This window comes from Canis lupus, chromosome 15 (genome assembly GCF_048164855.1).
Source record: "Canis lupus baileyi chromosome 15, mCanLup2.hap1, whole genome shotgun sequence".
In the NCBI taxonomy this organism is placed as follows: Eukaryota; Metazoa; Chordata; class Mammalia; order Carnivora; family Canidae; genus Canis; species Canis lupus.
In genome coordinates, this window is record NC_132852.1 from 46,366,909 (window position 1) to 46,390,206 (window position 23,298).

A 23,298-nucleotide genomic window follows, 5' to 3' on the forward strand; every position below is an offset into this window, starting at 1 on the left:
CGCAGAAGCTTCCAGCGACTTCTGGAAGGGAAGAGTGTCAGGAACACACCTGGCACTTGATTCAGCACACTGCGGCTGCCAGTGGTGTCCTGGGGCTGGACCAGGTTTTCATTTAATACACATCTACGAAGGAATGCATGGCACAGGGAGGGTGGTTATTTGGGCCATTAAGAGACTATGCACCTTTAGAAATAGTCTTCTGGGACCCATGTATACCCAAAACCCCCCACAAATCCAGAGAACATAGATCTCAATCTCTGATAAGTATCTCAGCCAGCAGTGAGTTTAATGTGATAGCACAGCATCCGAAAATGCTAATGAAAAATTAGTTGCTTTTGGTTAGCATTTAAAACCTTCCCATTTAATAAAAGATTTTATTTTCATAAAGAATTTTGAACATCTATAAATTCTCAACTTCAACCTTGAATTTCAAGTGCACATTTTACTAAACTAAGAGCATAGAAGACGGACTTTCAAGTCTGCCACGATTTGGTATGGCTACTATAGTCAATGCCTCATCTTTAGTCTCCCAAAGCGCTTGGAATGGCTGAAGATTTAAAATTCAGGGATGGGCCAGTGAGGCTGAAGCAGGAAGGCAGAGCTGCATCATGGGAGGCAGGAAGAGGTCAGCAATGAGCTCAGAAGAGCAGGACAGCCAGGCAAAATGAAGAGCAGATGAATCTGGATGCTTCCCATCCCCACCAGCAATTCCTGGAGACCTTCCCCAGGGGCCACCCTATTCCCCAGAAGGAATGTCCTTCCCATTTCTGGGTAAAAAGCCAAGCAGGGAAGACCGTGTTAGGGCTGCAGCCTCTGAAGGCAGCCAGGAAGAAGATCAAGCCAGAGGCAGCTCCTTTCCTGAGGTCAGTGTTAGGGACCAGCACCCCACCCACCTCTGCCCCAGCCCCCTCTGCCCTCACAGCAGCCCCAGATCTCTACTCATCCCTCCTGCACCCAAGTAGGAAGCACCCGTGCAGCAAAATCAGATCAAAAGAAGGAAAAAAAGAAGACCTGCATTCGACTTTTCATGATAGAATTTATAAGCAGAAACTCAGTACTTATTTCTGCTCATTATTGTTTTTCTTTGTTGCTGACTTTATATTTTCTACATAAGATAAGTACTCTGCAATAATAATTTCTTCATCTTCCAGTGTTGAGTCAAGATAATCTTCTTCATGTTCTGGAATATCTTCCAGTATTTCATTGACAGCTTCGGTTTCCATATCTTCATCTGTTGAGGCACTAGAGGTACCTACAACGGAGGAACGTGGTTATAGCGGAGGTGGGGAGACGGAACGGACCCACATGAACATCCACAAGGCCCTCCCTGGCCACACAGCCTAAGCACAGAGCAGCGCTGTGTCCAGAAGGGCACACCTGCCCTGGCCCACTCCCACCTTGGTACTCAGAGGCCTCAGACCTACCTGCGGAGTCGGAAGGGGACGTGGATGGCGTTGATGAAGAGTCTTCCACCAAGAGCTGCAGGTCAGGAGGAAGAGTTCCTCCGTTGTGGGCGAGGGTCTGAGCTGCCAGCTGCACGTTTCCCCTGAACACTCTCAAGGCAGCATCAGCCACCACAGCGTCGAAGCCCATGTACACCAGCTAGGGAGAGCACGGGGAAGTGGTGGCTACCCACAGGCCTCGGCGACACAGAGCTGACCCATGCCCAGCACTCCCGTCCGCCCCCTGCCCTGGCAGGGACAGCCTCACAGGGAATATGTGTCCAAGGCCCCTGGTGTGCACACAGCACCAAGCCTTGTGTCACACTGCTCTTTAGCACCAGCGGGTACATGGGGCCACCCAGAAAGGATTGAGGAAGACTGAGCCAAATGTTCCAACCCCCAGGCCTCTCAGAATGGCAACAAGCTTGTGGGCCCACAGGGACGTGCTACAACGGTCACTAGGACCTGTAGGAAATCAGTCACAAGGCCCTCAGTGTGCTAACGGGGGAGGGAAATGTGGACAGAGTCGCCACGGTGATGTCCTTATGGGTCACAGGCAGAGACGTGCTTGAAAGCAGAGGTAGCTGATGTGGAAAGTTCTCTATGCATACAAGAGAGAAAAAGTCTAAAGAACCTCCAGTTGCCTTCCAATTTCCAACTCTGGAAGGAAATACCTCCTGCTTCACTTCTACCCACCACAACTGCCGCATGCTCGGCTGGCCTCCTAGGGTGGGCCCGAGTCCTGCCTAGAGCCCTGTCCTGCCCACCTCATCACATTAGCACACCCCGTGCAAGGCCATGGGGGCGAGGGGCGCAAATCCATTCTTACTTACTTGGTCAATGTTTTCCTGGGAAGGACTTTCTTGCTGGTTGTTCGTTTCAGGATCTGAATCATTTAACCACCACATCTGAGGATTGCTGAGAAGAATCTGGAAACACAGGAATACCCTTTACTCAGCACTCACACCTGTGCATTTAGATGAAGCACCCCCTCGCTGCAAGGCACACTGGTCACGGGACACCCGACTAACAGTGTAGGATGCTGTGGGGGGGCCGGGCAAAGGGTGTGAAGGAAGCAGGGGAAAGGGACCATCCCCCCAGCCCAGGTATGGCTGGGGATGCTGGTGTTTAGACAGCTTCCTACCAAAGGTACCATGGGACTTGAGGTCTGGAGGAGCAAGATTAGCCACACAAAAGATCCCCTGGGGGTGGGGAGTGGGGCCTTAGCGGTTTAGCGCCACCTTCAGCCCAGGGCGTGATTCTGGAGACACAGGATCACGTCCTGTATTGGGCTCCCTGCATGCAGCCTGCTTCTCCCTCTGCCTGTGTCTCTCCACGCTCTCTCTCTCTGTCTCTCATGAATAAATAAATTAAATCTTTAAAAAAAAAAGAAAAAAAAAAAGATCCCTGGGAAGTGGAAGGTACCAGAGCTCAGCCTCTGGGGCCACAGGTCAGGCAGGGCCATAAGCACATAGGCTTCTTGGAGGTGCAGGGCGGCCCCGGGGTCATTTCTCTTTGGAGTGTCATGGGCTACATTTCAATTTAAAATGTCAAGGAGAGGACAGAGTTCTTTTGACCCTTGATTTCCATATCACACAATACTTACTCTTAACCTTTAAAAACCCTTTTGAGGAGTGTCCCTTAATTACTTCCATACTGGTGGCACATCTCACTTGCTACTTGTGTAGTTAAATCTCCTGGGGGGGGGGGGAATCCCTGGGTGGCACAGCGGTGTGGCGCCTGCCTTTGACCCAGGGTGCCATCCTGGAGACCTGGGTCGAGTCCAGGATCGAGTCCCACATCGGGCTCCCGGGGCATGGAGCCTGCTTCTCCCTCTGCCTGCGTCTCTGCCTCTCTCTCTCTCTCTCTCTCTCTCTCTCTCTATCATAAATAATTAATTTAAAAAATTAAAAAAAAAAATCTCCTGGGGGGGGCCATCGGTCCTTCCATGTATTTAGAATGTCCTGCCTTTATATTTTTCCAACATAAGTCAAACTAGATACTCAAGTTCATTTATAAATGTATACACACACGCACACATACATTTACTCATGGAAACTTCTGAGGAATGGACAGGAGGTCTTGAGAATTAAACAGCAAAGGCAGGGAATGCTCCTAGCTGCCTGCAGGGCCCAGTGTGAACTCCTCAGCAGGGCAAGTGAGGGGACACCTGCCCACCTGGCCCGCAGCTCCCTCTCCCTTGGGCCTCCACTCTCATGTGGGTCCTGTGCCTGCCCAAAGAGGCACCCCCCTCTGCCTGGCCAGCCTGTGTGACCCTCCACAACTCAGCGGAACCCCTGCTCCCCGCATGCTGTGCTCCCACACAGTGGCCTTCCCTCCACTGTGTTCTGTCTCCCCAACACTCTGTGGGCTCCCTGAGGCCAACGTGTACTGACTGAATCAATAAAACAATATTAAAATTTTTTTTTTTAGCTAAAAGAAAACTATCCTAAGGCTTTAGTAACTCTTTTCTTCCTCCACATCTCTGCTAAACTCCTGGTGTTGCCATTAGAAACCTTCCACAAAGCTCTGCCCTGTGGGCTCTGCTATTGGGACCGAGAACGAGAGAACTGACCTTTGGATCCAAACCAGGACTGGGAGAAGGCCCTGGCAGGGGGACCCCACGCACCACGGAAGGACATGGAGGGGAGCCCATGACCCACAAGCAGGGGCGCTCAGGGTGGGCTGCAGGGGAGGCGCTACCTTCAGGGCTTCGTCCAGGTTCCCACTGGCCTGATGCAGGGCCTGCTTGGCTGCATGAGTAGAGTAGCCCATTCCTTTCAAGGAGTTTATGTTCTCCAGCCGGCGTCTTTTCTTCTCTTTTTCCTCTTTCCTTATTTGGGCCAATTCCTTTAGGAAAACAGTAAAGTCAGAGTTGGGGATTGAGGTTCTGCAGGAAACCTTCTCAATCTATGCTCTGTAGGATTCCTGGGGTTGCCACGCAGAGTGGAAAACAAGGGGGATGAACCTCTCAGCATGTCCCACATCTACAGCACGAGGGCTGCAGGCTAGCGCAGAGGGCACGAAGAGGGCATGGCACTGCTCCGGGGGGCGGGGGGGGGGGGCGGGCAGTGAGAGCTGGAGAGCTCTGTCTGGGGCAGAGGAGAGTGCCTCAGTTACCACCTGCCCAGTCCCAGGGAGCTCATTGCTGCTCAGGCTGAGACATGGATGGCTCCTCTTCCAGGAAGGGGGTAGAGGAGCTTTATCCATGGCTGGGGGGTGGGAAGGGGGGCTTTCTGGCCCCTGGTTAAGTCCTGGGATCTTGTTAAAATGTGGAGTCTGAATGGGGGGTGGGGGCAGTGTGCCGGATGATACCAAAGATGCAGATGTATCCACCCCACTCCAGGTGCTCCTAGGGCCTATCAACCCATTTAAAACCTCCAGAACACTCAATGCCAGGAGATAAAGGCCATCTAATCCCATGACTCTTGACTCTGAGTCTCAGAAGTGCCTTCTGTTGCTGCCAAAGCCTGAGAAGGGCTACAAAAAGTTCTAGCCTCTTCTCTCCCATCTCAGCCCCAATCAGGAGAGTTCAGAATTTGTTTTGGAAACAAATGTCATTCTAGGGGCACCTGGGTGGCTCAATTAAGTGTCCAGCTCTTGATTTCGGCTCAGGTCATGATCTCAGGGTGGGGATATGGACGGAGCCCATGTTGGGCTCTGCCCTCAGTGGGGAGCCTGCTTCTCTCCCTCTGCCCCTCCCCTTGCACTCTCTAAAATAAAAAAAATAAAAAAAAAAACTACAGATTCTGCTGACCAAAAAAACAAAACTAAAACAACTTGAAAACCACTAATTTAATCCAACCTCATAATTTTGCCAATGAGAAGACAGAAAAACTCTAAAGAAAGTTAAGTGGCCTGCTGGTTAAGGTCACGGCTGACTGCAGAGCTGGGCTGAGGGCTTTTGCACAATTCTGGAGATGGTGAGCCCTCGGCCAACACCAGGAAAACAGTGAAGAGAACGGCTTTTTCTTCTTCGTCTATCCCTCCTCCGTGGCTCAGCCCAAGCAACAAGTGCCACCGATCTTGCACACAAGAGGGACAGAGCCTCATCTCTTGGGAAGAAAGGAGTCATCACAGTGCTGCCAAGAATTCCCACAGAGCCCGCAGGACTACAGACCAGTGACTGGCCAAAACATACCCAGGGACGAAGGCATCCTTTGACTCTAATTTCCTGTTTCAAACTGGACAACCTACTGATGAGCAGCCTGCCCCTGCTGATGGGGACGTGGCAGGGCCACTCCCTTCACCCCAACACCCACGTCCTCCTGCTGATGCCTCTGACCTCCACCCAGGCAGCAGGCTTGGCCATCTAGAGCCTCAGAGCCCCACTGGCCAGGTGCCAGTGCCTCCTCTGGCACCCAGGGTCCCAACACCCGTCCTCCATGTCCCCATGCTGCCCTGTCCCCCCTGCTCCTCAACCACATGGGCCAGCGAAGGGATTCTGTAGCACCGGCGTTTTGACCTGTATTCTCACCTCCCTGCTGCATCAGCTGCCCCTACCTGCCCCACCCCCTGCCTCCAATTTTAGCTCTTCCATTTATATTCCAAGACACCTGCACAACATTCAAACACAGAGAAGGGTGCTGCCGGCCAGCAGATGCAGGATCCGGCTTCATCTCACCCCGATCTGCCAGGAGGTCGGATCCTTAAAGTGCGGCTCCTTCAAGTACAAGGGTCTAGTTCGCCTTCCTGTTAATCATGTGGACACACAGGAGAAAAGTAGTTTTCCTGATGTTTCCCTTTACACTAGAAACTGGAACAATAAAACGGACGGGGCAGAGGCTGGGGGTACCGCACTGAGCCGTGTGGTGGAGGCAGTAGTCAGGCCGCTGGGAGGGTGGAGCGGGGGAGGCTCGGGTGCTGGGGGTGCCGGGGTGAACGGGCTGTAGGACGGGGCTGGTGAGCTTGTCATGGGGAAGCAGGCTGGTAGGCTTCCGGCTGCTCCTGCCTCACGGGAAACTAGCCTCTGCTGAGAGCCACACTGTACAACAACACTTCTAGGAATCTGTGCCCCCTCGGCTGGCGGAGATGGAGATGGAAACGCCCACACCAAAAGCCTTGGGGGCTGCGAGGGCAGCAGAACTTGGTAGCCATGCCAGGCCGCCCTTTTGTCCACCCTCCTGGAGCTGCAGAGTGGACCCTGGGGAAGGGCTGTGGAGGGTTCTAGGGTCTTCTGTAACCCTCACCCTCGCCAGTGAGCAGCGCAGTGCTGCTCTGAGGTCTCTGATTGGCAGCCCCGGCCTCCGGCGCGACAGGAAGACCCAGGTGACAACAGCCAACAGAGACAGAAGCCAGGTTCTCCACCTCAGGGTGACCCCACTGAACCAACTAACCAGAGACTTGTCCTGCTTCAGGGTGCTTCACAGCGAAGCAGGTCCATAACTACCTCCCCAGTATTTAAGCCAAAGCAGCCTGGACCCACACCCACTGGGTGAAGAGTGAACAGCACCCACCACCCACATACGCTGCTGTTTTGTCCTTCGTTTTCTCCAAGGGCTGTGATTCAACTTTTTTTTTTTTTTTTTTTTTGTGATTCAACTCTTAACACACACACACACACAAGGGATGGGACTCCACTGTTCTTTAAGAACATTTATTTTTACTACTTATAAAAACTCACGAGAACACTATTCTCAGGTAGGACATGGAGAGTGCGTGAGAAACCTGGTCTTCGTTCAGGTTTTACCACTGATCTGACCCACAACCCATTCATAAAACTGGGAATTATCTGCCCCAGTGGCCCTAACAGTGGCCCATGGGAAAACAAAGCCCCTTTTAAAATGCTTTCCAGAAATCTACCACGGTTAAAAAACAGAGAGAGGAGACATGCACAGACAGGCTACTTGGATAATGGACTTCGGAGCTACTGCCACCACAGCAGGAAATAAAACTAAGGCAACTGCACTGCCTGAAATTAATGCAATTAAAATAGGCAAGTTTCTCCTGTTTCTTCCCAGTCTGAAGCATAAAGAGCTTCTTGTGATTATAACTACTATGGAACAATCGTTTGCTTTTCTTTCATACCCAGGAGCTATAGCATTTTGGAAATAGGCTTACTATTGCCTCAAGTTTCACACCTATGCAAAGGCTGAGACCCAGTGTCACCGAGACCAAGTTAAGGTACCTCTCTGCGGTTGGTAATATGGGCAGCCGCGTGGTCCACGTTCCCGTCACATGCCCTCAGGCCAAGCCGGGCCTCCTGGGCAGTAAATCCCAACTGCAACAAATTGTGAACTTTTGACGGATCAATGTAGAGCTCTTTAAAGAGTTGACGTGCCTACAGACAAGAAAGTTTTCAATTAGCAATAATCGCTCCTCGGATAAACCTCATTGGCTACGATACTGCCACTGCGCAAAGCTTGCCTACAGACAAGAAAAAGATACAAGAGTCATGCATGTAATCTTCGCAACATTAAAACTTAACACAAAGCTAAGGCCTGAAAAAAGGAAGCTTGTACCCAGTGTGAATTAGGGTGTGTCAGATTTTAGATAAAAACTCTCAACCCTGCTTATTATCAACCAGCTTGAACAGAATAGACATGTGATGTATCATACTGAACAGAAGGAAACAGGCCGAGTATTATGGGCAGGGCTGGTATCCGCTATCTCCTCCGTTTCTGTCACCAAATACCCTGAATTTGAGCTGTGCACATGGCATTTCTCACCCTCTCCTGCAACCAGGTGTAGCTAGGTGGTTAAGTCCAGGCCAGTGGCCTGTAGTAGGAGTGACAGCCCCAACTTCTGGTCCTTCCAGAGGCAGCCCTGGACTCTCTCTCACACACACACAAACTCTCTCTCTCTCTCTCTCTCTCACACACACACACACACACACACACACACACACACACAAGCACTCCCTCCCTCCCTCCTTCCCTCCCTCCCTCCCTCCCTCCATCTCTCTCTCCCTCTCTCCCCCTCTGCTGGCTGGAAGAGGACTGACAGGAGCCACCATGGCTGCCACACAGAGGCTGGCCAAGCTGCTCCACTGACCCGCCTGCTCATCTCCATGCTGCTAGATGAGACATGGAGACTACAGCCAATTAAAGTCACTGTCTTTCTGAGGTTTCCTTATCACAGCAGCTCACATGCACCCTAGCAAATACGAGTACGGCTATGGCCTGTGTGACGCAGAGGGCACAGAGGACAGAGGCAAGTTCCTCACCACACTACTGAGTTTATGAAATACTTGACATCTTGGGATGAAAAAAAAAGTAGGTGAAAATACTCCCTGGAGTATTCATTTTCTTACCTTGTTGAGATACTCACGAGCCTCTTCACCATTTCCACTGTGATAGTTTCGGATACCTTGAAGCAAGTAAAGTCTTAAAAACAATACCTTCTCTTTCCCACAGTTCCCCTAAAGTTATTGGGGGAAAAAAGTATAAAATTATTTCTAATTTCAGATCTAGAATATTCACACTTATAATTCCCTTCATCTCTACAGGGGCAAAACAGTGTGACTAAAATGTTTCTATCTTTAGTTATTGCTGAGGGCAAAAGTAAAGATCTCAGAGGACAATGACACCTTATGTCCCACAAGGAAGAATTGGTCAGAACACCTGTGTCCAGACACCCAAGACTGTAGTTCTTCTGGTCAGTAAGGAAGTACACAAAAACCCAAACCAGGGATATTTTATACTCCCCTGAAATTTCCAAGCAGAATTCTGATGACTTGTGGAAATCACCTTACAAAAATCGTTATTCAAATCACAGCTCTTGAGCTGTGACTCACTCGTGTCAACTGTTACCATTCAAAATGTCTATTTTTTCTGCATTCAAATCTTCCATGAGACGCTACTGAACACGGTCACCAGCTCTCTTGGTCGAGGTGATCATCGACGGGGTTCTAGGACTGGAAGACTGTCCCTCCAGCTAAACACTGCACAGGCCAAAGTAATAGCCCAACTTGTAACACATTTCAAATTCCCATTAAAGGAGAGCTTCAAAAGAACCCTGTGGATACTACTGCCAAATCACCTTTTGGCAGCAGTCTAAATTTTGTAGCAGGAATAAACTCAGATCATAGAAATGGGCTCAATAATACATAAAACAAATTACAGTAACATACTTTTATGTTGACCAGCCTCTGGTGGTTTTCTCCGTAGCAATTTTTAAAGCATTTCTGAGCCAAGTTTAATTTTTTTTCTGCATCATCAAGGCATTCCAGTTGTTCCAAGCAGAAGTAACACCACACTATATCCAGCTGGAGCACTGCATAGTTATCTACTGTATCCAGCAGTTCCCTGCAACACTCACTAGGGGAGCGGAAGGAAATGACATCACAGAAAAGTCACATTAAAAACCTTTTTGTGAATTACTGGAAGTCTTTTCCAGGTTCTGCTATATTTCCAAAGACTGGCTGCTATACAGCACAGACCCCACTGCTTACAAAGGGAGCTATATTTATAATCTGAATCCTCCTGACGGGGAAAAAAGCAGTTAGGGCTCACCACGAAGTGTGATACAACCACCACCCCACTGCCCCAGGCATAAACACACACATACTCTTGCTACCTGGGAAAGAGGTTCAGCAAGAAGTGGAAATTGAGGTCACGGTGTCAGAACCCTTCAGCAAACATGAGGAGACCGTGGTTTAAAGCAAAGGTTTCCAACGCTGACTGCAAACCTGAGGATTTTTTTCTTTTGTTTCTTACTGATGCTGAAGCTCCATCTACATCAAATCCTAACAGAAATCTCTGGAAGTAGGCCTTGGAGGTTGTATATCAAAAATCTCCCTGGGTGAGTCTAATGTACAGCCAAAGTTGTGAATAATGCTTTAAAGAGCCCCCCCACCTCCAAAAAAAATCACTACTTAACTATGAATGCCTCAACTGATGAAAACAAGGCATTCATGTCCAATCACAGTCAAGCTGGGAGGAAAAACAATCCAGAAAATGCCAGGCTTGAAATGCTTAGCTGATCTGGGGTCTCAGGTGCAGGCGAAATGCTACTCTGTAGCTGTACTCAGGTCCAGAGAAGAGGGAAATGTTGATAAAGATGGACATTGAGCTTATTTATTCTGATTTTAAAATGTGACTTTTAGAAATTCATAACATACATCTAGACCTCATGTCTGAACTTTCTTGTCACCAAAATGGGAAACCTCTGGAAGAAACTTGAAAGGTCTCGCCTGTTTGTTTTCGTGGGTATTCTATTAAAAATAAGACTGCTCTTGTATAAAACTGCAAAATCTACATGCCCTCAAGCTTCCCACCTTGCCTATCAATATCTGCTTTGAAGAAACAGAAAAACCAAAGGAATGAGATGGTGTCCTTTATAGTGTGATGTGGGAGCCTCCTGAGCGGAGCGTCAGCGCTCTGGGGTCTGCACAAGATGGTATACTGGGTGCAAGAGAAATCTGCTGGAGCAGCTTCCTACAGTTATCTGTTCTACTTTTCACCCACGGTTTCTACTCTTCATGAAAGTTCTGTGAGGTACACCCTGTACTTCATACACATGCACACACACACAGGCCCCTGCCTGAACTGCCTGCTCGGCCTGAGAACGTGCCTTTGAAAGGGAAGAGGAAAACCTCTGTGGGCTGTGCTCTGATCTTTCATTCGAGGTGACCCTACATTCTAGATTTCTGTTTCTGTGACAGATGATGATCCTGCCGTTCGTAAGAAAATGGGACATTTTGTCCCAGTTTTCACTGCCTTACATGGGTGTAGGCTCATTGTTGTTTAATGAGAAGCAAGAGCAAGGACAGAAAACACCTCATTTCAGATAAAAATAAAATCATGTGTGCAAGTTCGTTCCAGAAGGGAGTACTGTAAAACATAAAAACAACCCCAGGTCTCAGACTAACAAAGTACAGGTGATTCTTTTAGTTTCAGAAATAATACTTGCTATTCATTTAGAGACCTATAAAAGATACCACAAAATCGACACAGTTAATGATTCTGCAACTATTAAGGCCCGTATTTGAACCTGATCATGTCACTCAGAAAGAAAACTTTTAAGACCTTGTATAAAATTGTATCTTATATTTTTATTAATACTGCTTTGGCTTATGGTTCTAGTAGCTTTCATACTCAATGGTGAGTTTTCAGGTTAAAAACATGAATTATAATAAATGAGCAATGTTTATTTAAACAAAGCCTACTGAACCTACCTTTAGAAAAATTCAGTCCCACTTGGGCTAAAAACAGTTATTTAACAGAAATTTATTCTCTTTGCCTTATGAGTTTTAAATTTTTATTAAAATAAAGATGTCAATTCCAAAAGGTAAGCTAAGCTTACATACATATCCCCAATTTTTTTTTCCCCCAGAAAGGTCGACTAAGAAGTCTTTTCAATCACTGGCTTGAAGGAACCAGATTATAGTGGCCTCACTGTGGTGTTTTTCTTACTTCTTATACTTGAGACTCATTACAGTTATCTGGGGGTTTATAGTTTTCAAGAAACTGCGAAAAATTTTGGCCATTACTTCTTAAGATTCTTTTGTGGGGGGTGGGGGGCTGGCTGCCTCCTTTTGCAGGGACTACAATTATTGATGTATCAGGTCATCTGAAACTGCTTTACAACTAAATTGTGGGTATTGTGTCCAATTTTTAAAAAATTTTCAGTCTTTTCAAAGGATTCCTGTTGGATCATTTCTATTGCCCCATCTTCACATGTACCCATCTTTCCTTCTGTGGTATCCAATCTGCACTGTATCCCACCCCATGCTCTTCACCTCAGACACTGTATTTTTCATCTCTGCAATTCCAGTGTGGCTCTCTGGTGGATGTTCCATGTCTATTTAACATGCTCTATCCTTCCTCAACCTTCCCGAATATATGGAATGTGGCTACAGTAACTGTTTCAATGTCCTAGCCAATGAATTCTATCTTCTATGTCACTTCTGAGTCTGTTTCCATTGACTATTCTCTTTATTACAGCTGTAATTCCCTGCCTCTTTGCACAACTGTCCGTTTTTAATTGATGACTGGATATTTCTGTATCTCTATAAATATTACTGAGCTTTGTCTGAGATGCAGTTATTTGAAAACAGTATGATCCTTTTAAGGCTTGCTTTGAAGCTTTGCTAGGTGGGACCACAGCAGCCCTTGGAAGTGAGTTTGCCCTACTGCTGAGGCAACACCCTTCTGAATTCTGTGATGTCTCATAGTTTCCCACTGTGGCTGGTGGGAGCACAAATTATTCTTGGCCTTCTGAACTCTGAAGATTGTTCTCTGCTCCTCTGGGCGGGCAGGGGTGGGGGTGGGGGTGGGGGTTCCCTTGCCCTGGGTGGTTTCCTAATAGGCACGTGCTGATCATTACTCAAGGGAATACTCCAAGGACACCTTTTGAAGCTTTGTGACACATTCCTGCAGGCAGCTCTCTCCTCTCACACTTTGGCCTCCCTGGATTCCTAGCTCCATTTCTTCAACTCCAGGGAGACCAGGAGGCTCCACCTGGGTTTCTCGTCCCTGCGCTGCAGCCTACAGACTCTCTAGGTAGTGAGCTGAAAGGATTACAGGGCTCCCCCAGATTGTTTCCCTACCAAAAACTGCAGTTTTCATACACTCTGCCCAAATTTCCAGTTGCTTCAGGTAATAGGGGACATCCAGTCCTTGTTACTCCATCTTGGCTGGAAGCAGAAATCCCACTGTGAGTTTTAAGCAGGGAAAGAAACTACTCTGGATCATACTGTCTACCATACCCCAAGACGTATCACAGAAAGTTCTGATGGAACTTCCAGCCTACCTGGAGGTAGGAAGGGGACAGAACAACTGAAGTGTCTTCCACCCACATCCCTGACCTGCACTAGAGTTGATCTCCTTTACTAAGAGGAAGCACTTACACTAAAACTATGCTGATAAGTCAGCCTGAATAAAGAGAGCTTCAGGAAAAAAAAATTCTCTACTGAGGCACTGACAATGATCATTAGGTTATTATGTCTACTACGTACTGTGAACTGAAGATAGTTATTTTTATTCGGGGGTTCCTGGAGACCTGAAAATTATTTCAAGGATTTGTCTGGGATAAAAAGATTGAGAAAGGTTCATAGGGACAAATTAAAATCAACTATGTCTTGGTGACTGCTGAGGCTGGATTAGAAACACAGGAATTCACTGTACTAACCTTTACTTTTATACATATTTGAAATTTTCTGTAATAAAAAAACCTATGGAAGGAAATGAACAATGTATCTGAGTCTGAAGGACCTAAACTGCAGCCAGCACCAGGAACAGCCAAGGAGAAAGAAAGGAGCACAGAAGCTGAGACAAAGTAGCAGAGTTAGAAAACCTGAAAGGCACTGGGTCTTTGTTCTAGTTATTTTCAGATCTGCCCCGTCCTCCCAAATATTTAAGAAATAAATCCCCCTTTTTGCTTAAGTTAGTTTAAATCTAGATTTTTCTCACTTAAAACTCAAGGGTGCCTGCTGCTAATATGGCTGGCAAACCATAAACATTTGTATTTATCCTTGTGAAGTGTGCAGTATATCCTGGGAATTCGTCAAAATGAAAAAGAAAACCCTAAAGTTGTTAACTTTGGACCATTTTTAGATATTAAGTCTATTTTTCAAATGTTTCTCTGCCAGGATTAGTTTCCCATCAAGAGGAATCAGGAGCCTTTGGGAAGCCACCAATGCCTGATCGGGGGCAGAAAACATCAGGATGAGTCTGGAACACCTCTGGATACTAGAGACCTCCAGGATCAGGTTGAAAGGATGCAGGACAGGACCCACTTATTGGCCAAAGATGATCAATTTAAGCACTGAGGTTTGAAACACATTTAAGGTGTTAAAATCCATGAGTTCATATTGATACTTAAAAACAAAACAAAACAAGAAGGAAGAAGAAAGAAAACCTCACTGGTGATATCCTTTTTGGAAAATTCTAGGGAAGTACTTCCTTTATTCTGAAAACAAGAAAATAGGAAAGAACCAAGCATTTTATTCTTTCTGTACAAACTGTACCTCACCATAACCAAATAACTGACGAAGAATAATATTCCTTTTCACAAGAATCCCAGCAATAAACGCAGAAGGAATAATAAGGTATCACTATTTAGCAGTCCCTAAGGAAACAATGGATTTGGGGAATGATCATCAACAACCACACCAAAAAAGGGGGAAAAGCTGCCAGGGACTGCACAATGGATGGTGCAGGCTGACAACACATCACAGGAAACAGACATAGCTCCTACATGAGGGTGACAAAAATAAAATAAGTGCATATGTTTATAAAATTCTTTACAGGGAAGAGACATTAGAAATCTGAAGGAATGAAATAATTTACAAACTGGTCTACACTGTAACTATTCTTTTCACATTAACCACTGTCTTGGGTGAAAACCTGAAGTCTGAAGTATCTAGGGCAGAGATAGTGCTGTGTGTCATCTGGGCTAATTTCCTTAAAACTGGTAACACCAAGTACAAAAGTGCCTACCAGAAATATTTGTCAGCATCCAACAGACATGGCAAGGCTATTCCATATTCTTTTCTTTTCAGGAAAGCTCTGCCTTTCTCATGATATCCCATAGCTAACATAAGGGCCTAGAAAAAATACAGATTTAAAAAAACATCACTTTAAACTATAATAAACAAATTATATTAAAAGTATATTTAAATCTAAAGAAAACATGGGCAGCCCCGGTGGCCCAGTGGTTTAGCGCCACCTTCAGCCCAGGGCATGATCCTGGAGACCTGGGATCGAGTCCCAGGTCGGGCTCCCTGCATGGAGCCTGCTTCTCCCTCTGCCTGTGTTCTGTGTTTCTGCCTCTCTCTGTGTCTCTCATGAATAAATAAATAAAATCTTAAAAAAAAAAAAATCTAAAGAAATCAAATAAAATGAAAAAAAAAACAAGATCACAACTAAATATAAAAACTAAAATTAAGAGAAATACAATCAAAGCTTCATTTCATTTTAATGATGAAATCAAGCACTCAGTGTAATGTGGCCGATAGGGTCATAACCAGCATGTGTCCATTTGTTTCCATCAGTTTATTTTAGTATCTGCTGATTTAGCTCTATTACTAGTATTCAGTAAGACTGAACAAATAAAAAGTAGCCAGTAATGCCTGTTATCCTTTTGATAAAAAGCATTCATGGGCACCTGGGTGGCTCAATCGGTTATTCGTCTGACTCTTGGTTTCAGCCCAGGTCATGATCTCAGGATGGTGAGATCAAGTCCCACAGCCAGCTCCATGCTGGAGCCTGCTTGGAATTCTCTCTCTCTGACCCTTGTGTTCATGCTTTCTCTGTCTTTCCTAAAAAAAAAAAAAATTATTTTACTTTCTAGCCTTTTTTTTTTTTTTTTTTTTTTTAAGATTTTATTTGACAGAGAGAGCAAAAGCAGAGGGAGTGGCAGAGGGAGAGGGAGAAGCAGGCTCCCCACTGAGCAGGGAGCCCAATGTTGGGCTCGATCCCGGGACCCTGGATCATAACATGAGCTGAAGGCGGACACTTAACTGGGCCACCCAAGCGCCCTTCACTTTCTAGTTTAAATCAAGTTTTTTTCTGAAGTATTTGCCAACTCCAGTATTCCTAAAACAATTTTTAAAAGGTAATCCATAGGCGCCTGGCTGGCTCAGTCACTAGAGAATACTATTATTTTTTTCTTTTTTTCTTTTTTAAGATTTTATTTATTTATGCATGAGAGACACAGGCAGAGGGAGAAGCAGGCTCCCTACAAGAAGCCCAATGTGGGACTCGATTCCAGGACTCTGGGATCACGCCCTGAGCCAAAGGCAGACGGTCAACCACTGAACCACCCAGGTGTCCCGAGAATGCTACTCTTCGTCTCAAGGCTGTGAGTTCAAGCCCCATTTTGGGCACAAAGCTTACTTTAAAAAAAAAAAAAAGTCCAAAAATTTAAGTTCATTAATATTTAGATTTGAGGTTTTTTTTTAGATTTGAGTTTTTATATAATTCAGTTTGTAGGTTTTCTAGAACAATCTGTATATCATTTTTTTCAAAGATTTTAAAAAAGTAACCTCAACACCCAACATGGGGCTCAAACTTACAACCCTGAGATCAAGAGTTGCATGCTCCACCGGCTGAGCGAGCCAGGTGGCCCTAGCTACCATCATTTAACATAAGAGAGCTGTGGGCAAATGATTACTAACATTAGTAATCAAGCATCAATCCACTGAGAGCTACCAAGTTTTCTTATAAAAATTCAACTTTAATCCCTCATTTTAAATAAGTGATATAGTAAAGCCTACTCAACCTTGTCCTTTAAAGACAGAAAAATTAAAGCTGACCTGACCCACAGTCATCACAGCTCTTATTATTAGAAGCTACTGGACTCTAGGTCAGACACTCATCTCAGGGTCCCAGCTATAGAATCCTGCTGTAAAGACCTCCTGGAGTGTGTTCAAAGATCACACCACCTCTCTCTCTGTGTCTATCATAGATAAATAAATAAATTTAAAAAAAAAATCACACCACCTCCTGCCTATTCCAAATGAGCAAACAGGGAAATGGGAAGGCAGGGAGTGATGGGAAGAAGCACCTGTCGGGCTTTTCTCAAAATACATGCCCCCTCTCTTCTCCTCTCCAGCTCCCTAGTCTGATCCAGCCCTTAAGAGGACATGGCCATCTGGTAAAACAAAAACAAAAACAAAAACAAAAACGACCCCCACCAAAACCACCACTACCACAAAGAGACAATTAAGTGAAAGGCAGCACATGGCCATCAGGCCATCAAGCCATTTTGTTCTACTGCACTGAAAATCACAGGGCGAGTCTGCTGTACGCAGGTGCTCCTCGCATGCTTACATCCTCTGTTTATAAGCTCTAATGGAAAACTGTTTCTAATCCTTTCTAACCGTCCAGGAAAACCACTGAAAACCACTTCTGTTCTGACAGCAAATCAAAGCACAAGCCATATGTTCCTCTAGTACGTACTTTTCTTTCCGAAGGAGGAATTCTGATAGATCTGCCCGTCTGGTTAGCTATGTCTAAATACGGTGTGGTTTCTGGATCCACCACCATCTCAGCTGCAACAGAACCAAAAGGAACTCCATGAATTCAACACTAAAAGGCAGTAATGGGACATCAGGAACATCAGCCGGTGGGGAGGAAAGTCCATGAGAACTGTGCCCCCTGTGCCCCAACCTCCGCCCCAGGTGCTGTGCCACCACCTTTAAACCCGAGGGAAACAGCCCAGAGCTCCGTGTACCTCTCTCCGCCAGTATCTCCAGGCCTCTCTTGGTCCTCTGAATTCTTCTCTCTTTTAGTTCAGCTTCATTTTGCTCTTCTTCTTCAACCTGGAAGTTTTTCCTCACATCCTCTTCAGATTGTTTTAGTTCGAGCACCATAGCTTTGACATTGTGTGTTACTCCTTGTTCTTCAAGGGTTTTCCCTGTAAAAATCAAAAATCCTTGCCACAAAGAGAGCCATTAAATGAACCGGATCACAGTCATTCTCTCTGTTAAATGGAACTCCTACACCTGCGTTAGTACTCATGAGCCCCCTGGCCACATACTTGGTAAGAACACACTGACATCTGGCTGTGTGATTCTGTTACTGTTAAGCAGGGGGTAAAATCAGCCAGTGGGAGCACCTGGGTGGCTTACTTGGTGAAGTGTCTGCCTTTGGCTCAGGCCATGATCTCAGGGACCTGGGATAGAGCCCTGCGTTGGGGTCACTGCTCGGTAGGGAGTCTGCTTTTCCCTCTGCCCCTACCCCTGACTGTACTCTGTTCCCCTGCTTGTATTCCCTCATGCCTTCTCACTCTCAAATAAATAAAATATGGGGATCCCTGGGTGGCTCAGCGGTTTAGGGCCTGCCTTTGGCCCGGGGCGTGATCCTGGAGTCCCGAGATTGAGTCCCACATCAGGCTCCTGGCATGGAGCCTGCTTCTCCCTCCTCCTGGGTCTCTGCCTCTCAATAAATAAATAAATAATAAATAAACAAATAAATAAATAAATAAATAATCTTTTAAAAATCTAATATCACCCAGTGAATTTTCCTACCCTCTCACTGGAGAAATAATAAACCCAGTTCATAGCAACAGATGAGAAGCCACAGTGCAGCGGGGCATAACACAGCGGGGCAGTTAAAAGCAAAACTCTTGGGTTCTATCCCTTTTCAACTCTGTGGCCCTGAGTAAAGTGCTTACCTCCTAGGACCCAGTTTCCTTACACATAAAATGTTAATAAAAATAGTGTCAGGAAAAAAAAAAAAAAAGTGTCAGGGCAGCCCGGGTAGCTCAGCGGTTTAGCGCCACCTTCAGCCCAGGGTGTGATCCTGGAGACCCGGAATCAGAGTTCCCACGTCAGGCTCCCTGCATGGAGCCTGCCACTCCCTCTGCCTGTGTCTCTGCCTCTCTCTCTCTCATGAATAAATAAATAAAACATTTTTTTTTAAAAGCGTCAGATATCAATGAAACAGAATGAAAGCATATTAACAAACTCAAAAGCTAGTTCTATGAAAAATAATCAAATACATAAACCTAACAAAAATTAAGTTAAAGGAACAAACAGCCACCAAGATGCAGAATAGACACAGATACATATAAATTTTTTTTAAATAATGAAATTTTATGAACTATATATATAAATTTGAATGCTTTTCTGGAAAACTCCATTAGATTTTTTTTTTTTTAGAAACCTGACATTCTAACATTTATGTAGAAAATTAAAGATACACCAATAGCCAAGTCACACTGATAAAGAAGAGCCAAAAAAGGGACTCATCTTACTAGATTTTAAAACTACAACAAACCACAGTAATAAAAAAAAAAAAAAAAAAAACTCTAGGGACACCTGGGTAGCTTAGTGGTTGAGCATCTGCCTTTGGCTCACATCATGATCCTGTGGTCCTGGGATTGAGTCCCGTATTGGATTTCCCTGCTTCTCCTTCTGCCTATGTCTCTGCCTCTCGGTTTCTCATGAATAAATAAAATATTTAACATACAGCATGGTGACTAGAGTTAATTACTGTATCATATATTTCAATGTTGCTAAGAGTGTAGATCTTAAGAGTTCTCATCACAAGAATAAATTTTAACTATGTGAGTTGACATTATTGTGCTCATTCCACAACATACACAAACACTGAATCATTATCTTGTACACCTGAAACTATATAATGTTATACGTCCATTATATCCCAATAGAAAAACTCTCTATGGTTCCGATGCAGGAATCAACCAACTGGTAAATGGAAAGAATGGGAAGTGCAGAAACAGAGCTCTAATAATGGGAGCACCAAGTATCAGTGTGGAAAGGGCAGGTTTAGTGGGGGATATTAGAAGAACAAAGCTGGATCCTTAGCCTTTAAATATATAAAGGGGGACTCTGGAAAGATTATAGAGCTCATGCAGATGAGGCTAATACAAGAAGCTGTAGAAGCCTATCTGTGTGGCCCTGGGCTTGGGGAAAGAACTTATTAAAATACAAATGATAAGGTGGAAATAAATAGATCTGATAACAACAAAATCCAGGATTTCTGCCCAGTGAAGAATAGCACAAACAACTGTCACAGAGAGAGAGGACAGTGAAAAGCTATCTATGACATGTGAAACAGACGATGGGAAATGGCTCATGGAGAAGGCAGGATAGGGCCGTGTGCAGGCTGCGTTCCACCAAGCTAGGCTGTGAACCTCTCTAAGCCCTAAGAACCTACTGGAAACCAATCACAGTGACTGCCTGAGCTGCTATGACAGCTAAACGGTCTCCCGAATCTGTTCATGCATCCTTCAAGTCCGTTCTCCTACTGCACCCAAAGGGATCTTTAAAACCCAAATATATCATGTCATCCCCCAGCACCCATGGCTTCCAGCTTCTCTAAGGAGAAACACTAATATGGTACGAGTTCACAGAGCCCAGCAGCACTACTGACATTGTGGGCCAAGTGAGTCTTTGTCCTGGGGCTGTTCTGTGCCTGTGTGATGTTCAGCAGCATCCCTGGTCTTGACTAAGTGACAGGATCACAAGCCTCCATCCCCACCCACAACCAAGTCATGACAACCAAAAATGTCTCCAGACATTGCCAAATGTCCCCTGCGTGGCAAAATTGTCCCTGGTTAAGAATCACTACAATAACCTTTTCACTGTGGCCTCTGCCTGGCCCTCCAGCCTTAAAACGCACTAGCCTCCCCTCACTTTCTACACTTGGCCATACTGGACCTTTTCAATTGCTCAAATTCACATCAGGGGCTCCAATATGAGTCTCTCTCAATTGGAATATGATCCACTGCCCTCACTCAGCTTTAGCGCTTCTGCCTTGGGGAGAACGTACAGGAACCCCCACTTCACTCTGAGCACACCTACACTTCCATTCTGTAACATTTCCTCAGACCTGTAAGGAGTGTCTTTTCTTCCCATAGCACAGAACACACAGTAAATACTGATTAGAAGAGTTTTCTGTTTTAGGTTTTTATTTTAATAAATTCTACAATAATCTGTTTTAGATTATCCATGCAGTAAAGCCCCTAGAAATTTGTGATTAGAAAAACAGTGAGAAAAAAGATGCAGAGTCATTCCATTAACTCGATATTAAATCTGCACTTCGGTATGACATACCTAGTTGAAGTTGTTTCTTGTTTATGACAATTTTGATATAATTTTCTTGAAATCCAAAGGTTTCAGCTATTCTGTAAAATAAACCAGTATAGGCTGCAGGTGATCAATTTGTTATTATCAAGTGGAGTTTAATCATGACAATTATTTTATACATTTCACTGAGAAATGCCCAGTACTTTGATTTACTATCTCACAAATATCACTTCCTGATAAAGCCAGCTTACTTAGATGGTTATTTGAAACTGTATAAGAGACAATGTCCTTTTTAAAACTATCTGCTTTACTATTTGTTTCCTCATAAAGTGGGGACCACTCATGGGGAATATCTTCTGAAGAGGAGGGCCCTCGATGCATGTCAGGAGAAAATCCATTCTCTATACCTTCTGCGGTCTCCTTGGAGGAGCCCATAATAGAGGGTTGTTCCAAACAATCTTCTCCTCATGTGTGTTGAATGAATGATGCTTCCTGAATCCATCCCTAACAGCCCTGATGTAGACCAAAGAAAATGAAAAAAATCAGCTTCAGAAATAAGGACTGGCTAGCCCTGGAGGGACTCAAAACACTTACCATTTAAAAATATAAAAGCAAATGACATAACCAACCAGGTCTCAAAAGCTAGAATGTCACTAGTATGTGACAGGTATTTTTCCTTTTTACAGATGGGCCAACAGCCTGAAATTGGCTAAAACACTTTGTTGAATGTCATAGCAACTTATTAATGCACTAAGAAATAAAATTCAAAGCCAATGATCTGGTGAATATCAGCCTATTTATATGATTCATTCATTGATTTGAACATGTTATCAAGTACCCGTTAGGTGTTAGGCACAGAGCTCCCACTGATCTCAAGTTCTACCAGGAAATGAAGCAAGAGGTGCCAGTCCTGAGTTCTTGCTCTGCCCTTAACAGCCAGTGTGAGCCTGACCATACTGTGCAGCCTCAAAGCCTCAATTCTCCCCTCTTACAGGACTGTCACAAAGGATCATATGAGCCAATGCAGGAGGGCTGAGAGCATCTGAGGCATGGTGCAGACAGATACTTACTTCGACCTCAGTTCTCTGCCAGTGATGTGCAATCGGGTCTCCAACAGGTTTTTCCTATCCTGTTGAAAAAAAAGGCAAATAAGAGAAACTATGGATGGAACTAGAGACCATTATGCTAAGCGAAATAAGTCATCAGAGAAAGACAAATACCATATCATCTGATTCATATGTGGAAATTAATAAACAAAACAGATGAACATAGGGGAAGGGAGGGAAAAATAAAATAAGGTAGAAACAGAGAGGGAGACAAACCACAAGAGACTCTTAACCATAGGAAACAAACAGGGTTGCTGGAGAGGATGTGGGGTAGGGGGGCGGATGGGGTAATGGGTGACAAGCATGAAGGAGGGCACGTAATGGGATGAGCATGGGTGTTACATGCAACTGATGAGTCACTAAATTCTACCCCTGAAACTACTAAAACACTATATGCAAACTAAACTGAATATAAATAAAAAATTTAAAAAATATATACTTCAGTGTGACACTTTTTGGTGCTACTGTCTATCAAATCAGGAAGGTTGAGACCAATGTCAAGGACTAAAATGATGCATGCCTGGCAGAAACGCAACTGAACATAATGTGACATGTGCTGACCCTGTGACCTAGAAGCCTCAAGGGAGTGGAAGTGTGCACCACAGGCAGGGCTTCAGCGTCTGGTGGGAGGTAGGATGTTCAGAGGGGTTTGTGATGCGTCTTTGTTCAAGGGAACTGGCCTCTATGGCACAAGGACCCAGCCCACCCAGCACTACAGTCAACCCCAGGGAACACGACATTTTCCCTTTCACTGTGCCCACTGAGCAGGGAGTGGCAGGACATGATCTGGGCACCTCTTCATTCTCTACTGGCTGAGCTTATGAGGAAAAACTGGAATCACTAGGGAAGCCCATGAGACCATGCAAATCTGCGCAGATTCATACTTGCCAATCAGCTTTCTGAGTGGTGGTCTGGTTTCCCAGGTGCTGGATACTAACAAAGAGGAGGCCTGTATGGGTATACTGCCCTTTGAATTCAAGAATGGGCATCCTGAGATAAACATATATATATATAATTTTCTTTTTCTCATAAAGCTCTTTTTCCTACAAATTTTTTAAAGCTTTAATGAGATAAAATTTACATTTCCTAAAGCTCATCGGTTTAAAGTCAGTAGTTTCCAGTACACTTACATAGTCATACAACTATTACCATGATCAAACTTCAGAACATTTTCATCATCTCCTTCAAAAAACACTGTATTTTGCACCCCCATTCTCTGCCTGTATCCTCCAGACCCCAGGCAATCACTAATCTAGTCCCTGTCTCTATGGATTTACTCATTCTAGATATTTCATATAAAAGGAATTAT

The 23,298-nt window shown here is 45.1% G+C and overlaps 1 protein-coding gene and 1 pseudogene across 2 annotated transcripts in view; both read right to left on the reverse strand.

The window, feature by feature from the left end:
- Positions 1–261: 261 nt before the first annotated feature.
- Positions 262–23,298, reverse strand: part of NUB1 (negative regulator of ubiquitin like proteins 1) — a 29,236-nt gene continuing 6,199 nt past the window's right edge. Inside the window, exons 4-16 of one of the 2 annotated variants that reach the window (XM_072776931.1) lie at positions 21,954–22,012; positions 21,291–21,396; positions 20,911–20,981; positions 17,562–17,744; positions 17,288–17,379; positions 14,825–14,931; positions 9,514–9,700; positions 8,695–8,802; positions 7,570–7,722; positions 4,146–4,292; positions 2,276–2,371; positions 1,425–1,602; positions 262–1,252 (exon numbers count right to left, since the gene is read on the reverse strand). In XM_072776931.1, the coding sequence (XP_072633032.1) occupies positions 1,059–1,252; positions 1,425–1,602; positions 2,276–2,371; positions 4,146–4,292; positions 7,570–7,722; positions 8,695–8,802; positions 9,514–9,700; positions 14,825–14,931; positions 17,288–17,379; positions 17,562–17,744; positions 20,911–20,981; positions 21,291–21,385 (1,611 nt within the window). In that variant the 5' untranslated portion in view covers positions 21,386–21,396; positions 21,954–22,012 and the 3' untranslated portion in view covers positions 262–1,058. The remainder of the gene's footprint in view (positions 1,253–1,424; positions 1,603–2,275; positions 2,372–4,145; positions 4,293–7,569; positions 7,723–8,694; positions 8,803–9,513; positions 9,701–14,824; positions 14,932–17,287; positions 17,380–17,561; positions 17,745–20,910; positions 20,982–21,290; positions 21,397–21,953; positions 22,013–23,298) is intronic. The other variant, XM_072776930.1, reaches the window with a different exon arrangement.
- Positions 7,646–7,805, reverse strand: LOC140605551 (U4 spliceosomal RNA; annotated as a pseudogene).